Here is a 13,274-nt window from a genome sequence, read left to right on the forward strand (position 1 = left end):
AATTATCCCTAAGCCAAGGTTTCTGTGTTTTAAATATAATGAGGTACACTGCACACCAGACACTAGCGACACTTCAGTAGAAGTGAGACACTCGGCAGGGCGCTGACCCCGTATTCAAAGCAAACTTTTTAAAAGAACTTTGCGTGATTTAACAGAAAGGCGCTGGTTTTACAGGAAAGGCATATGTAAGAATGGGAGATTCTGGGGAGGAGGAGACTCTGCTAAGATGTAAAAGTATCTCAGTTCGCCGCTGTGAGTAATTCAACCTCATATGTATGCTGCGTTAAAATTAAAGGATTAATGTTTGATATTATATCGCAGCAGGAAAAAAAAGTTAACAAGAAGCTGGTTACTGTATCGAGTGCCAGATCTGTGAAGCAAACTGGTTAATTTAGGCGTTGAGACCAACTCAGTGCTAGTAATGATCTGAACACGAGCTGTGAGCTATATTCTGCTGTACAGACCTGTGTTTTGATCTTTGTAGAGACTGGTAGGAAAAGGACACATTCACGACTAGGAGATTTCTGTGAGGTTTGTGTAGGTATGTATTTAAAACCTGACAGGGCCTATTTTAAAAATACAAGTATATTTCAGTACTTGTTCTATCTGCTTAGTGAAAAGCAGGGAAGTAAGGTTACCTAAAAAAAAAAAAAAAAAAAGTACCAGGCTAGCAGGAAAAATACCTGCATATTTAATATGACTGGCAAAAAGGATATTCCAAGATCTGTTATTAAGAAAAATGGCTTATCTGCTTATCTCAAGTATTTACTTAAGAAGTTTCCCAGTCAATAGAAAAGAAAATGGAAAAAAACTGGATGATAACATCCACTTAAAACAAATATTTTGACGCATGTACTCTATTTAGTTGGAAAAAATCATTAAAAATGTAAGACACAGCAATATAGTTGATTGATGTGTTCTAATAGGTACAGCTGGTTGGCTTTCAGAGGCTGGGAGAGGTCAGCGTTGCCTTTGGCGTGAGAACCATGGTAGCACTATGGTCTAACTGCTTACGGATGTGCAGAAAGTTTCAAGGAGCTCTTTTCCAGATTAGAAATCCTTGTACCTGTGAGACAGGAGGTTACTCCTGCTCCCAGCCATCAGGGGAGTGGAAATCCCAAAGACGGGAACCGCCCCAGCTCCTGCCGTTGTCCAGAAGACAGCAGTCTCAGGCAGAGTTGGCATCCATGCTTTGCTTTTCATAGAATCATAGAATGGTTAGGGTTGGAAGGGACCTTCAAAGGTCATCTAGTCCAACCCCCCTGCAAGGAGCAGGGACATCCCCTTTTAAGCCCATCGTTACCTTTACCACATTTAGGGATTGCTGGTCCAGAGTCCAGGCCCTACACAGATCTACCAACAAGGTCTTCCTGCTCAAAGACCTTCCCACTTTGTTTCCAAAAGGACTTCACCTGAACAGAGGCTTGATGCTCTCTGGGAAGCGTAAGGAGTGAAGAATATCAGAGCCGCTTTTTGTGCTCAGTGCTGAGGCTCAGAGATGGAGCCTCTCCCCTGCTTGGCAGGGGTGGCCCTGACAAGGCCCTGGGGACAAGGCCTGCTCAAAGCTCGTTGATACGGCTCTGGGGACGCGCAGCTGGCTGTCAGGAGATCAGGATACACACAGACCTCAAGAGTGCACAAAGCAACCTGCAGATCTTCCCTGAGGACAGCCCAGATGCTCTACACAACTGTCCTGGTGCCACCATCTACCACATCTCCCCACAAGGTGCCACAACCAGCACTGGGCAGATAGCCTAAGGTCCTCATAGACAGGACTTGGAGATAATGCAGGCTCCACCTTGTGTGAAAGGACCATACAAACATGACATACCAAGCTCTTACCTGGTAAAAATATGACCAGACAACTCTTCAGGTCAGCAGCCGTTTCAGCACTTCCCTCCAAGCAAATCCACGCTGAACTGTTGGGATTTTAGGCACGTATTTTACTCGCTAAGCTGTACCCAACTCAGCTGGGAAACTGGAGGCAAATGGTGCTTTGTGAGATTCATCTCTGCATTTGGTCTTCTGAAACTCAAAATGCAGCTGTGAGCAGTGGAAGAAGCAATAGGAAGGTAGGACAACCACAGGGTTTTAATGAGGCCATGAGAAAATTGCTGCTGAAACAAGGCAGTGCTGTGGCATCGCGCTCTTTGGACTTGTATCAAAGCTATTGCACGAGTTTGGGTTCAAAGCCAAAAGCTGTAGGTTTGACAAACCCCTGGTATTCACAGTCCCTGGGAAGATGAGCTGCAGTAACCTCTCAAACGAGATCAGGCAGCTTTTGAATGGCTTATATTATCAGCGAGCAGCAGCCGAGAGGCAGGCAGAAAGGCATCGCTATCCAGGTGAAACCGCCGGGACCCTCTGCGAGCCCCAGTGCTGTAGTAGAGAAAACTCGTAAAACCCTTTCTGAGCGCAATCTGAGATACAGCATCTCCTGTTACACCAAGTCTAATCCTTCCCTTTGTAACCGATACGAGAATCCCCGGCCCAACACAATCCTCAGAAACCTCTAACGATGCCGCTCTGGAATTGCCGCGGGCTGGAAGCCAAAGGCACCTTCCCCGGCACAGAGACGACTCCCACAAGGTGAGACAGATCACAAGTATCGCTTTCTTTAAACACATTGATCATCTTGGAGCTCGCTCTGATTTTGTTTAACCTGCTGCCAGCACAGGGAGAAACACTTGCTGGTTCGGCAGAGGGAGCGAAGCACAGAGAAGCAATTTGCTGGAGGTGGTCACAGAAGGCAGGAGTGGGGCAAGCGCTGAAGGGGTCTCACGCACGCACTTCCCCTGCTCACTGCAACTCGCCCGCGTAGCGTCACAGCAAAACCAGCGCACCGTGGCTGTTCAACTCTCTTCCACTGCTGATGAGCCAGTTGAGGCTGCAGAAACACAACTGCTGTCGCCGATTCCCCAGAAGGCAGAGAGTGGGGAGCAGCAGAGGAGGAAGCGAAGCTGTGTCCAATGCGTGCCTGCATTTCACCAAGGCCTAAAAAGCTCTCCCTTCCTTGGGCATTTCTCAGTCCCCCATGCAACATCACGGGACTATTTCTGGCTCTTCAGAAGGGCTTTGTGAAGTCCCTGCCGCTGCCAGGGGAGGACAGCCCAAACGCAGCAATGACTGCTCAAGGGGAAAAAGCCTGAAAAAGCCTGACAGCCTCAGCTACAACTGTCTCGTTTCAGTGGGGAAAAAAAAATAAAGGCACAGTTTATTCTCTTTATCAAGGGCCATCCTGTGAGCACTTCTTACCTGGGCTAGAAACAGTTTCTCCACGTCCTAAACTTTGTTTTGTGGAATAGGACAGAAATACAAATAAAATTAAAAGTATAGGAGCCAGGTAACACAGGTGATGAAAGCCACTCTCAGAACATCTGCAGGAATTCGTTTCAAGTGGGGCCCATTTGTTTAAAAGCTGAAGAAGTTTAGTAATTGTCTAGATGATCGAAGCAGAGCTGTGAAGCTCCAGCTGGATTTCCTGCTGGCATCTGGCCCACAAACCAGCAGGCTTTATCAAGGACAGTGAGCAGAAGACAAACACAGCAGATCCCTCCATTGAAATACTGCCCTGAAATGCACCTTAACAGACAGAAACCCCTCTCGAGTCTGGAAATGCCCCAGCATTTCCAGTACTGCCTACTTGAGGCAACCAGTTAAATAAAAAACCCCACCAATTCAACTCCTTTAATGGCCAGTGCAAGAACTCCTTGAGCCCGTGAAGGATTAGGAACAGTGCAGAGATAGTCAGTCTCAGGGAGGGATGCAAGAACTGGACATGCAGAGACTCAGCTGTCATCCTCCTCCTCTTCCTCATCCCTTCTAGACGGCGGTGCCTCGAAACCCGGCGGCTGGTGGAGAACAGCCACGACGGTTGCCTGCTGGTCCCCCTGCTTTGCCATCGGAGGAAAGGGGCAGTGCCAAGGCACGGGTGTGCAGAGCGGAGTGGCAGCACGGTGCAAGCTGCGAGAGCACAGCTCTTTGAAACACAGTCCTCGGTAAGCCGTCGTCCTCCGGCTCTGGCGTCTCTGCACCTCCCACAGCATCCCTGCGTCATCGGGCCAGCGAAAGCTTCCTTCAAAGAAAAGACAAAGCACGCAGCTAAAAGATATTCACTTACAGTTTATTTTTGCCTGAAATTATTTCACATCTCTTTATACACAGCTACAGAACAGTAGTAGTAAACCATTGGTAAAAGCAACAGTGCTAAGGAAAATGTTGGCATAATTTTTCTTCTTTTTTTTTTTTTCCTTTTTTTTTTTTTTTTTTCCTTCTTTCTTCCCATACTGCATCTGCATACAGTTTGGGATTTGGAGGGGGAAAAAAACCTGGCACACTACATGAGTTAAGACTCAATTTCTATTTCATTTATTAAAAAAAAAAAGAGAGGAAAAAAGAACATGATTTGGGTAAAGGTTGTCTATGTAGCATCAAAGTTTTTTTTTAAAAAAAAAAAAAACAAACAAAAAAACCAAAAAAAAAGCTTAGCTTCCATTGAATAAGATTAAATATATATATATTTATATATAAAAAATTACATTGGCTGTATGTGAAACCTTGAGGTGCTGAAGAATAAAATAAAGGTGTTAAACAGAGGGAAAACTTATTTTTGTTTTTTTTTTCTTTTTGTTTGTTTCTTTTTTTTAAATAAGCAGCTCTGTACAATGAAGGCTCATTATGAAAAAAAAAAACCAAAAGTCAACAGCATAGTTATAAAAGAAACCACAATTTTTAAAAAATCATCTTCTAAGCAATTGTGGAATTTGAAAAATGTAGCAGTTACATTTACAGACAGGTCAGAGCTATCGGATCAGCAACAACGCTATTTTTTCAGTCTCCCCAGAGGAACATGCAGAACAATGCGTGCACAGAACAGGTAGGGGGAGGGAGGGGAGGGAGGAGAAGAGGAGGGGGAAAAAAAAAAAAAAAAATAGAAAAAGCTGATGCACAAAATGGAGGGAGAGTTTTTTTTCTCTTTTTGAAATATCGGACGTAAACAGAAAACAACTGAGGCAACTTGTAAAATCTACAGAGTTTTGTGAACACCCCACTGGCAAAATAAACATCTTTTCCCCAGCTCCCATGTTTAAACCTGACATGGTTTGAAAGACTAAAGAAAGTTTTCAGACTTTGGAAGGAAATGTGACTTTTATTAATCCCTGTACCCCCTTCCCCCACAACCATACCCCCCTTGATAGATATTTTCCTTCCTATTCGATAACGTTTGAGGCATTTTGAAATCAAAAAGACAATGCGATGAATGTTGTGACAGAGAGGGAGTATAATACAGTATGCATTACTAAAAGGCAATTCTTCAAGGAGGACATTTCCTTTTAAAAAAAAAATAATAATAACAACAAGACAGCAAACTAGTTTATACAGTACTATACGCAAAAAAAAAGGGTAAAAGAATTAACAATTCATAAATAAAAGACAGGTCCCAGACCTGTTATTTGTGAACCATTTTCTTAAATAGGTGCATTATGTAAATCTTATGTACAACAAAATTACTTTGCATAACAACTGCAAGGACACGGCGGGGAGGTGAAAATCATATTGGTTTTGGTTTTCTTCTCTTGAGATTTTTGTAAGTTTGATTTTCTGGAGCAAAACTGGTGAAAGAGGAGTTCTGACTGGATGGGTGCCAGCCAAGGAAACCCAGGTAAATAATGACAAATGAATATTTTTTTTTCCTCCACACAGCATAAAACACAAAGGCAAATAAAATCCACAAAGGTGTTTTTTTCCTCTTTATAATCCTCTTGCTGCTACAAAGTCTTTTTTTTTTTTTTTTTTTTTCCTTCTCAATTTAAGTTATGTTGATTCTGAAATCACAAAACTGAAAGCATCCGGCCGGGTTCAGGCTTGCCCCGTCCCCCCCGACACACACAATGCCACTCCTCTACCTCACAACCACGACTCCTACCACCAAGTCCCAGGACTCACTGTTCTGTTCTACAGGTATTAGCCAAAAGTTATTTTCCGGTTTGTTTTTCTCTGTTTGTTTTAAAAATCTTTTCCTTCTCGCAAGAAGCAAAAGAGAAGAATGGGAGGCAGGGAGAGTTCACCATGCTTCGGTGTAGCGGACGTCCACTTCTTTCAGATTGGGTAGTTTAGCCTGCGGGGAGGACAGGAAAAGCTCAGAATTAACGACACGCGTTCAGCACTCAGGAAAAAAGTTCTCATCAAGTCTGTACCGTCAGCAAACTGGGAGGATTGATCTACGGGCTACAAAGTGCAGGAAGATGCGCTACGACCTCGACCCTGCACAGTACCGGTGCCGAGTTCAGCACCGAGCTGAAGCACACAGGTGTTGATGGAGGAACGAGATGCTGAGCCTGTACAGACACACAAGACTAAGTCACCCCTGCGGAAAAAACAAGTGGCTCTAGTAAAACTCATGCGCCAGCATCACGTCCAGATCAGACCCTGATCTTTTGTTTTTTTCCTTTTTACACAAACACCTAGCAAAATTTGTTTGTCAAACTCCAGCCATAAAGGCAGTGGACTTAAAGTGCACCAGCCAGCCGCACGTTCCTTCCTCAGCCCCCACACTAAGTCATTGCTTGGTTTTTCCCTCCATGTATTAAAAAAAAAATTGAGTGTTAGCAACTTTTGGTGTCTTTGTGGTCTCCTTTTTGTAACTCCACTGTATCTGGACACACTGTTCCTGAATTACCCCACGCGAGGCAGATGGGAATTGGCTGTTTGCACTGTTCCTACTTGTCGATCCCGTTTCCATGCTCTCTGACCATAATTGTATGGCTAATTCTCTCAAAACAAACACACACGTTTAATTAGGCTAGGGCATAATTGAGGAGTTGGAAGTTTCTAGGAGTCATTATTACCTCACTCCTTGATTTATGTGCACGCATATTTTGATAAGAGCTAGTCATAATCCTATAGACACTGCCAGCAAATAATTTTTCAGTTAGGCAATAATGACTTCAGTAGTGGGTGTTTATTTATTGTCTGGTTCAGCCTGCCTGGTACATATGTGGGTGTCTGTGTGTGTGCAAGCGTGTTTAGTGGGGTGGGGGATGGAGCAGAGAGGAAATGTCATCACTAGCTTGTGCCCCAAACGCTCTCGCAGACCAAGGGGAGAAGAAGGAAAGATTTGTATCAAAAATACGTTCTTTGAAGTCTGAGCTGTTCTCAACAGACCTACAACCGTGTGCCCCAGGGAAAGAAACTATTACCCTCCCTTTGAACACACACAGAGCTCTAAAAAAATGGCCACTAAGATAAATCTCAATGAAAGAGGTGAGAGGGGAAAAAGTGACGCATGCTTGTTTTCTCAGCTTTTTTAATTCTCTGCAATCATCGGGACTTTGCTCACAGCCAGTTTTGCTGTTTGCCCTGGCAAGTCACTTTCTTGTGTTGCTGCTAAGGATTGTTAATGCAATACCAGAGCAGAGGGAACCGGTTAGGAAAATAGCAGTTTCGGTATGAAGTTAGTGGCAAAGGGGCTCAGAAACAGGGCTAAGACTGGAGGAGCCTTTCAATAGACTTCATTTCAGAGCCCTGGGCCACGTACAGCATTGACCTGGATTGTCCGTAAACGCCTGGGACCTGATACAAGCTCCATTGTGTGAACCCATCTGCAAGCCAGCTGTTAATTCCAAAGACGACTTCTTTGCATATACAATTGTGACACAAGTTTTGAAAACTTCATCTTGAAAAATCCATGCTAGCAGCATTGCAACCGAGTCCCTGGGGGAGCCCTGGCTCCACAGCCAGAGCTGAAGACAGACGTTTGCACTGAATTTTGAAAGCAGAGTAATTTCAGGACTTGCCTCAAGTTCGAAACTCAACCCAAGGTTGTGACCTTTTTGAGTAAACCTGGCACAATCTAAAGTTTCAACACACAAGATAATATAACGTCAAGTTTCATCTTAAGTGCCTGGGTTTATAAGGTAAGGCTTTGGGAGACGCGACTCACGCAACACCAGAGTGAAGACAAAGTCCACATGAAGTCATGAAAGCCAAGGCAGCTCAGGCAGTCTTTGTCTGAAACCACCTGGAGCCGTTCTCCTCCCGCAGCTACATTCTAGTTCTTTACACCATTTTGCCAAAGTGGTTGTAAATTCACAGTACAAATACTAACACCAGACATCTTGCACGTCAAACTCGGGAACTGGGCATTTGTGCAGGGGTTTCTGTTTAAAAGGCCAGTTCCAGTCCAAGAGCTGGCACGATAAACTTGCACTTTCCTCAATGCTTTTAAGTCTCCCTCTGCATTCTGAACCAAAGCTCCGTAATGTTGTTCACTTATGTTACTTCTGGTCCTGTTAACAGTACAGGACATGGCTTTGGAGGCGTGCACTAGATTTTACCTCCTCCTTTTTACCATCCTCATCAGAAACAACCAATATGCTCCTATTTATGAAACCTTTACTGTTGATGGCACTGGCAAAAAGATTCAGTTTCTGGTTCCATTTCATACTTATCCATCCAACATATTAAATGTTTCCTGGGTCCATCAAAGCCAGCAACCTCAGAATGCTGTTTTCAGCCATCATCTCTCCAAAATAATCCACTTCACCCTCTTCAGATGACTTTCACGCTACCCACTCCACGGGGCCAGTTCTCTCTGCACTAGGCACTACCACCACACACTTGCTAAATCTGCAAGTCCTCCCGGGCCAGCTGCTTCTCATCTGTAGTGGGTGCAATTCAGAAATACCTTGAGATCTTCGTAGGTATCTGCTGAAAGTTTGGTGCTGTTCATATTTAAACTACACAGGCTCTTCATGGCTAAAAGAGAAAACACACAGATATTTATGATCATCCTGCATTTTCTTAAAATACCAGGCTTACAGTAGACCAAAGCATAAACAAGACATGGCTATGTGCAGCACTTTCAGGAAAAAGCTGAATAGTGTTAAAATATAGAAGTACAAATGGATAAACAGCTGTTTGGGCCCTCATCCAGGAAAAAGTCCCTATTTAGGAAGGGCCATTAAGCATATGCTTAAGTCTGCTGACTTCAAAGGAGTTCAGGCAACTTCTCATAATCAGTTTCCTGCACTTTACTCTCAACAGTGCCCGTTCCCAGTGCTCTGCATAGTGCACGCAGGGGCCACGCTGATCTAGCAGTTCTCCCTCTGCCCCCCTCACCTCCATTTCCATTTTAGACTCCAGTACTTAGCAGAACAGTTTCCTAAGATGAGCCATAACTCCTGGCCTGTCTGGCACATCTGTGTAGGATCAAGCCTGTTAAAGGAGCCCTTTAAACCCCACAGGTAAGGTCTGTAATATGCTGCTTGATGTAGGCAAGGGTCTCATTTGGGCACGTGAAGCAGCTCTCAGTGCACAGGGGAATCCTGCATGCTGCTTAGATGGCCCCACTCTGCCTTGCCCTCTTTAAATTAAGAATAGCGAGAGTTTCACCTCCCCAAAAAAGAAGGAACAAAAAATGCCAAAGAGGGTATGAAACCTGCTACGCATGGTTGCTAAACTCACTAATAAGTTGCTACACAGCTTTGCAATCTTCCCCTCCTGCACCACAAGGTCAGACTTCCACCCAGAGGGGATACCCACAGAAGGGCACATGAAAAAAGCTGGGAAGTCCCAGGCAACAGGTGACCATGTGAGATGAGGACAAGCACCATCAGTAAAGTCAGGGACAAGAGCTAGAGTACGGTCTGGAACAACAAAGCCCACACGAGGCCACCAAACGTCATGAGGCTCAGCTCACCATCCGGCTTCACCTGCCTGCAGCTGAATGGCCGCTTGAGTGGGCAGAGAGGAGGGAAGTTTAAATCCAAACACAATCACGGCCTGTCCTAAATCCCTGCAGAAGCAGCGCTGTGACAGCCAAGAAATCACTCTTCCATCTGAACCCATGTGAATTCCTCCAAACCCACATAATTTTCCTCGGTAGCTTATTTTGGTCACTTACAACTAAGTGCCAGCAGCCCAGCATCCGTGACAGGAGTCTCACACAGGTTGAGCACTTGCAGCATCGTGAGGTGTTCAGACAGAAGCCGCAACCCTGCATCTCCGAACTGTGGGGCGCAAGCAAAGTTGTTTTCAAACAATGCATGAACATCATGTGCAAGCATCTCAGTGCAAATGGGGCACATTGAAACGAGGTTTGCAGATAAGCCCTCAAAAGCCACATTCGGATTGTTTACCGCATGTCAAATGACAGGAGAGAAACCAAATAGTTTTATCCCCGTTTTGCAGACAGGGAAGAGAAAAATTAAGTGACTTGTGTGCACTTAACCGCAGGCCATCATTTAATTAGAATGGTGCCTTTGAAGTCTGGACTTTGTACGAGAGAGCTCCCACTCGGGCTATACAAGATGGTTATGGCAGTCTCAGCCAGTTCCCAACCACATCACAAAAAAAAAAGCATAATGCAAGTGGTATTAATTAGCTATTTTGGTCTCAAGAACAATGTACTATTGATTGGTAATTGTTCTATTGACCCACTTTGTTTCTGCTGTTTCTAAATTCTAGATTAATGGAAACCAGGATATCGCAAAATAAAATGGAATCTAAACTTTTTTAAATTTAAACAAATAATACAAAAAGCAGGCTGTTTGTCCAGTGAAATCAAACTCATTTTGAGCAAGAAGCATCAAAGTTTTCAAATCCAAAAGCTAACATTGTTAGGACAAATCTGGAGAAGATACAAGACAGTCTTAAAACAAGCAAGCAATCAGATTCTACTTCATATTCCCCACACAAAAAGAGGAAATTTCTGGGATACAAAAGTAGTAAGGAAAACAAAACAAGATATTTACATAACATTTGAGTGAAAAAAAAATGCTGCTTTTTGTGGCTGTGCTGAGAATAATCCTATTTTCAGTGAGCACTACAAATAGGTGCTAACAGAAAATGGGGAAAACCTTCAGTGGAGAACCAGAGACCAAAACCAGCAGGGAAATGTAGAAGAAAAATTTTATTTTAAAAGCTCTTTCACTTAACAGTCGAATAACTTATTCAGTTAACTTGGCCTCTTTTTGCTTACAAATTAACCACATTCTTATTATGGTTTACTTCTATTTATTCATTATTTGAGTTTCTTTTTGTTGCTCTTGTTTTTAAAGAAATTCTGGCTGATCAGCATTCAGGGCAATTCACTGCCTACACTGCATCGACTCTGTGTTTTGCTTGACCAGATGAGGTGCACAGCATCACTTTTTTTCATCCTAAATGGGTGAAATCATAAGCTCTTCTTGGATGAACTGCAGCACGTGTACTGCAAAGTACACAGTATCAACAATGCCTAACTGGAGCATTCAGCCGAGGAGAGCAGCAACTCTTTTATAAGTAAAAATAAATAAAATTTAAAAAAATTTTTTAAAAATCATCCTCCAAGATGAGCTAGACTACAGAAAGGCCTTGTAAAAATAGCATGAGGACAAACTCATTCTAAGCAAACCTCTTCACAGACTCTTCTTGCACTGACGTAATGTAAAATTTCAGAATTAGTCAGCTTTGGTTCCTGCTCTGAGTTTCAGTCTGCAAAGCACTTACCTGAGTTGACCACAGGTTCAGCTGCTTGAGTGAAGGCAGTTTAATGAGGTGCTCAGCACAAGCACTCGTCACATTGGTAAAGGCCAGGCTGAGGTTTTCCAAGTTTCCAAAAGATCCTGAGCTTAGCAAGCGGGCCAGGTCTGCATCCTGAAAGCAAACAACAGATTGATAAGCAAGATTATTGACTCCTCAGCCTGCAATCATCTGCAGTGGTGTCACTGATACTGTTAACCAGCAAGAGTTGCACAATTATACCACTTGTTTACAGTAATAGAGAACTACACAGAGAAGTTTCTGTTTGTTTGGCAAGCAGCTGGGCTCTTGTGGCAGCATTGCTTCACACACCCTGGAAAAAATGTATCCAGACATTAGGACAAAAATTTTCTTTGCGTGTGTATCCTCAGGAGCCATGAAGGCTTCAGTGTCAGAACAAATATTGAAGATAGGTCTTTTAACTTAATGAAGATTTCAGTGCAAGGTCTAGATCCAAACTTTGTTCAGGACCATTAACTGGCCTCGGTGAAGTTAGTCTGGGTTTACACCAGGCTTAACTGCAACTCAGACTTTCATATCTAAGATCCAGAACTGAACATCGTGAAGTTTGCTTTTTTAATGCAAAATTCTGTCCCCAAATCTACCACTAGATCCTACTGTAAATTCCAAATCTCTGCATCAGTATAAATCTGACGGTCTGCTTGTACTGGCACTGGAAACTGCTGCACACACCCAAGAGCAGAAGTGTGCCCTTAATTGTGTAAACTCCAGTTGTGTTCACAGAGCAAGTGGAATGGCTCCCCTCTCGACTGACCAAAACCACTGTGCCACATGGCAAATATAAATCAAGCGTTAAAACATGGAAAGACAGAGCCTGTTTTTGTATTGACATCATTAACTTACTGTGGACTTGGATGGCAGCGTTAACCTTGTGGGACCACCTTTTCTTTGCTGTAAGAGAGAAGATGTTTTGGTCAAACAAGTTGCCACTCTACATTTCAGACAAACTGAAGTATAGCAAGCTCTTTGCTAGAGCAAACCCTGCTCTGATTTCAAAGCTCCCTGCCAGCCCTTCCACCTCTTCCCTGCTTTTTCCACACTGACAGATATTTTTTCTGCATGTGCTAGCTGCAGGCCTGTGCTGCCCAGGGGACCTCCACTAACCGCAGCTAGTGGTCTTCGTGCCGTGGGTCAGCATTTTGTCTGATTCAGCCCACCATTATTTGCTTACTTTCACTTTAAAAGAAACAGCCTTAAAATGCTGTTTTTTATAGCAAAGGGAGTGAGACTGTGCAGCTGACAAACTCATTTGTTTGCCTTCAAATAAACCACAGACTTTTCAGGCTGGGAGCAAGGGTTAAGGAAGAAAAATATAAATGTGAAAGAGTAAAGAGGAAGACTGTGGCTACGTTTGCATAGATGAAAAAGTGCTAATAAGAGCAGATCTATCTTCAATGTGTAGATCCTGTCTTTAAAATCAGGAAAAAAAAAATATTTTTTTTCTCATAGGCTCTAGCCCTTGAGCATGAGACCTAAAGACCATTTCAGTGAAACGCTGTGAATGTCAAAGCATTAAGAAATGCTGGCCGGCACTAGAACCATTTGCTACTCATATGTCAAAAGGTGGCAGAATTTGACAAGCTGACTTGTAAGATCTTAAGACAGCAGGTTTTCACCTTTATTCTTTCACACAGATTCTAAGCAGGTTATTGAATATCATTCATAAACATAGTATGGGATTAGACACATCAGTAAATATCACACAGTATATATATATTCACAGTAAAATC

The 13,274-nt window shown here is 43.4% G+C and overlaps 1 protein-coding gene across 2 annotated transcripts in view; it reads right to left on the minus strand.

Annotated features, from left to right (window-relative positions):
* Positions 1 to 4,104: 4,104 nt before the first annotated feature.
* The window catches only part of CMIP (c-Maf inducing protein), a 140,911-nt gene continuing 131,741 nt past the window's right edge, over positions 4,105 to 13,274 (minus strand). For both annotated transcript variants that reach the window (XM_086758231.1, XM_086758230.1), the window contains exons 17-21: positions 12,388 to 12,435; positions 11,491 to 11,637; positions 9,905 to 10,010; positions 8,687 to 8,757; positions 4,105 to 6,118 (exon numbers count right to left, since the gene is read on the minus strand). In XM_086758231.1, coding sequence (XP_086614357.1) covers positions 6,065 to 6,118; positions 8,687 to 8,757; positions 9,905 to 10,010; positions 11,491 to 11,637; positions 12,388 to 12,435 — 426 coding nt within the window. In that variant the 3' untranslated portion in view covers positions 4,105 to 6,064. The remainder of the gene's footprint in view (positions 6,119 to 8,686; positions 8,758 to 9,904; positions 10,011 to 11,490; positions 11,638 to 12,387; positions 12,436 to 13,274) is intronic.

This window comes from Chlamydotis macqueenii, chromosome 13, assembly GCF_036417535.1.
Source record: "Chlamydotis macqueenii isolate bChlMac1 chromosome 13, bChlMac1.mat, whole genome shotgun sequence".
Lineage (NCBI taxonomy): Eukaryota > Metazoa > Chordata > Aves > Otidiformes > Otididae > Chlamydotis > Chlamydotis macqueenii.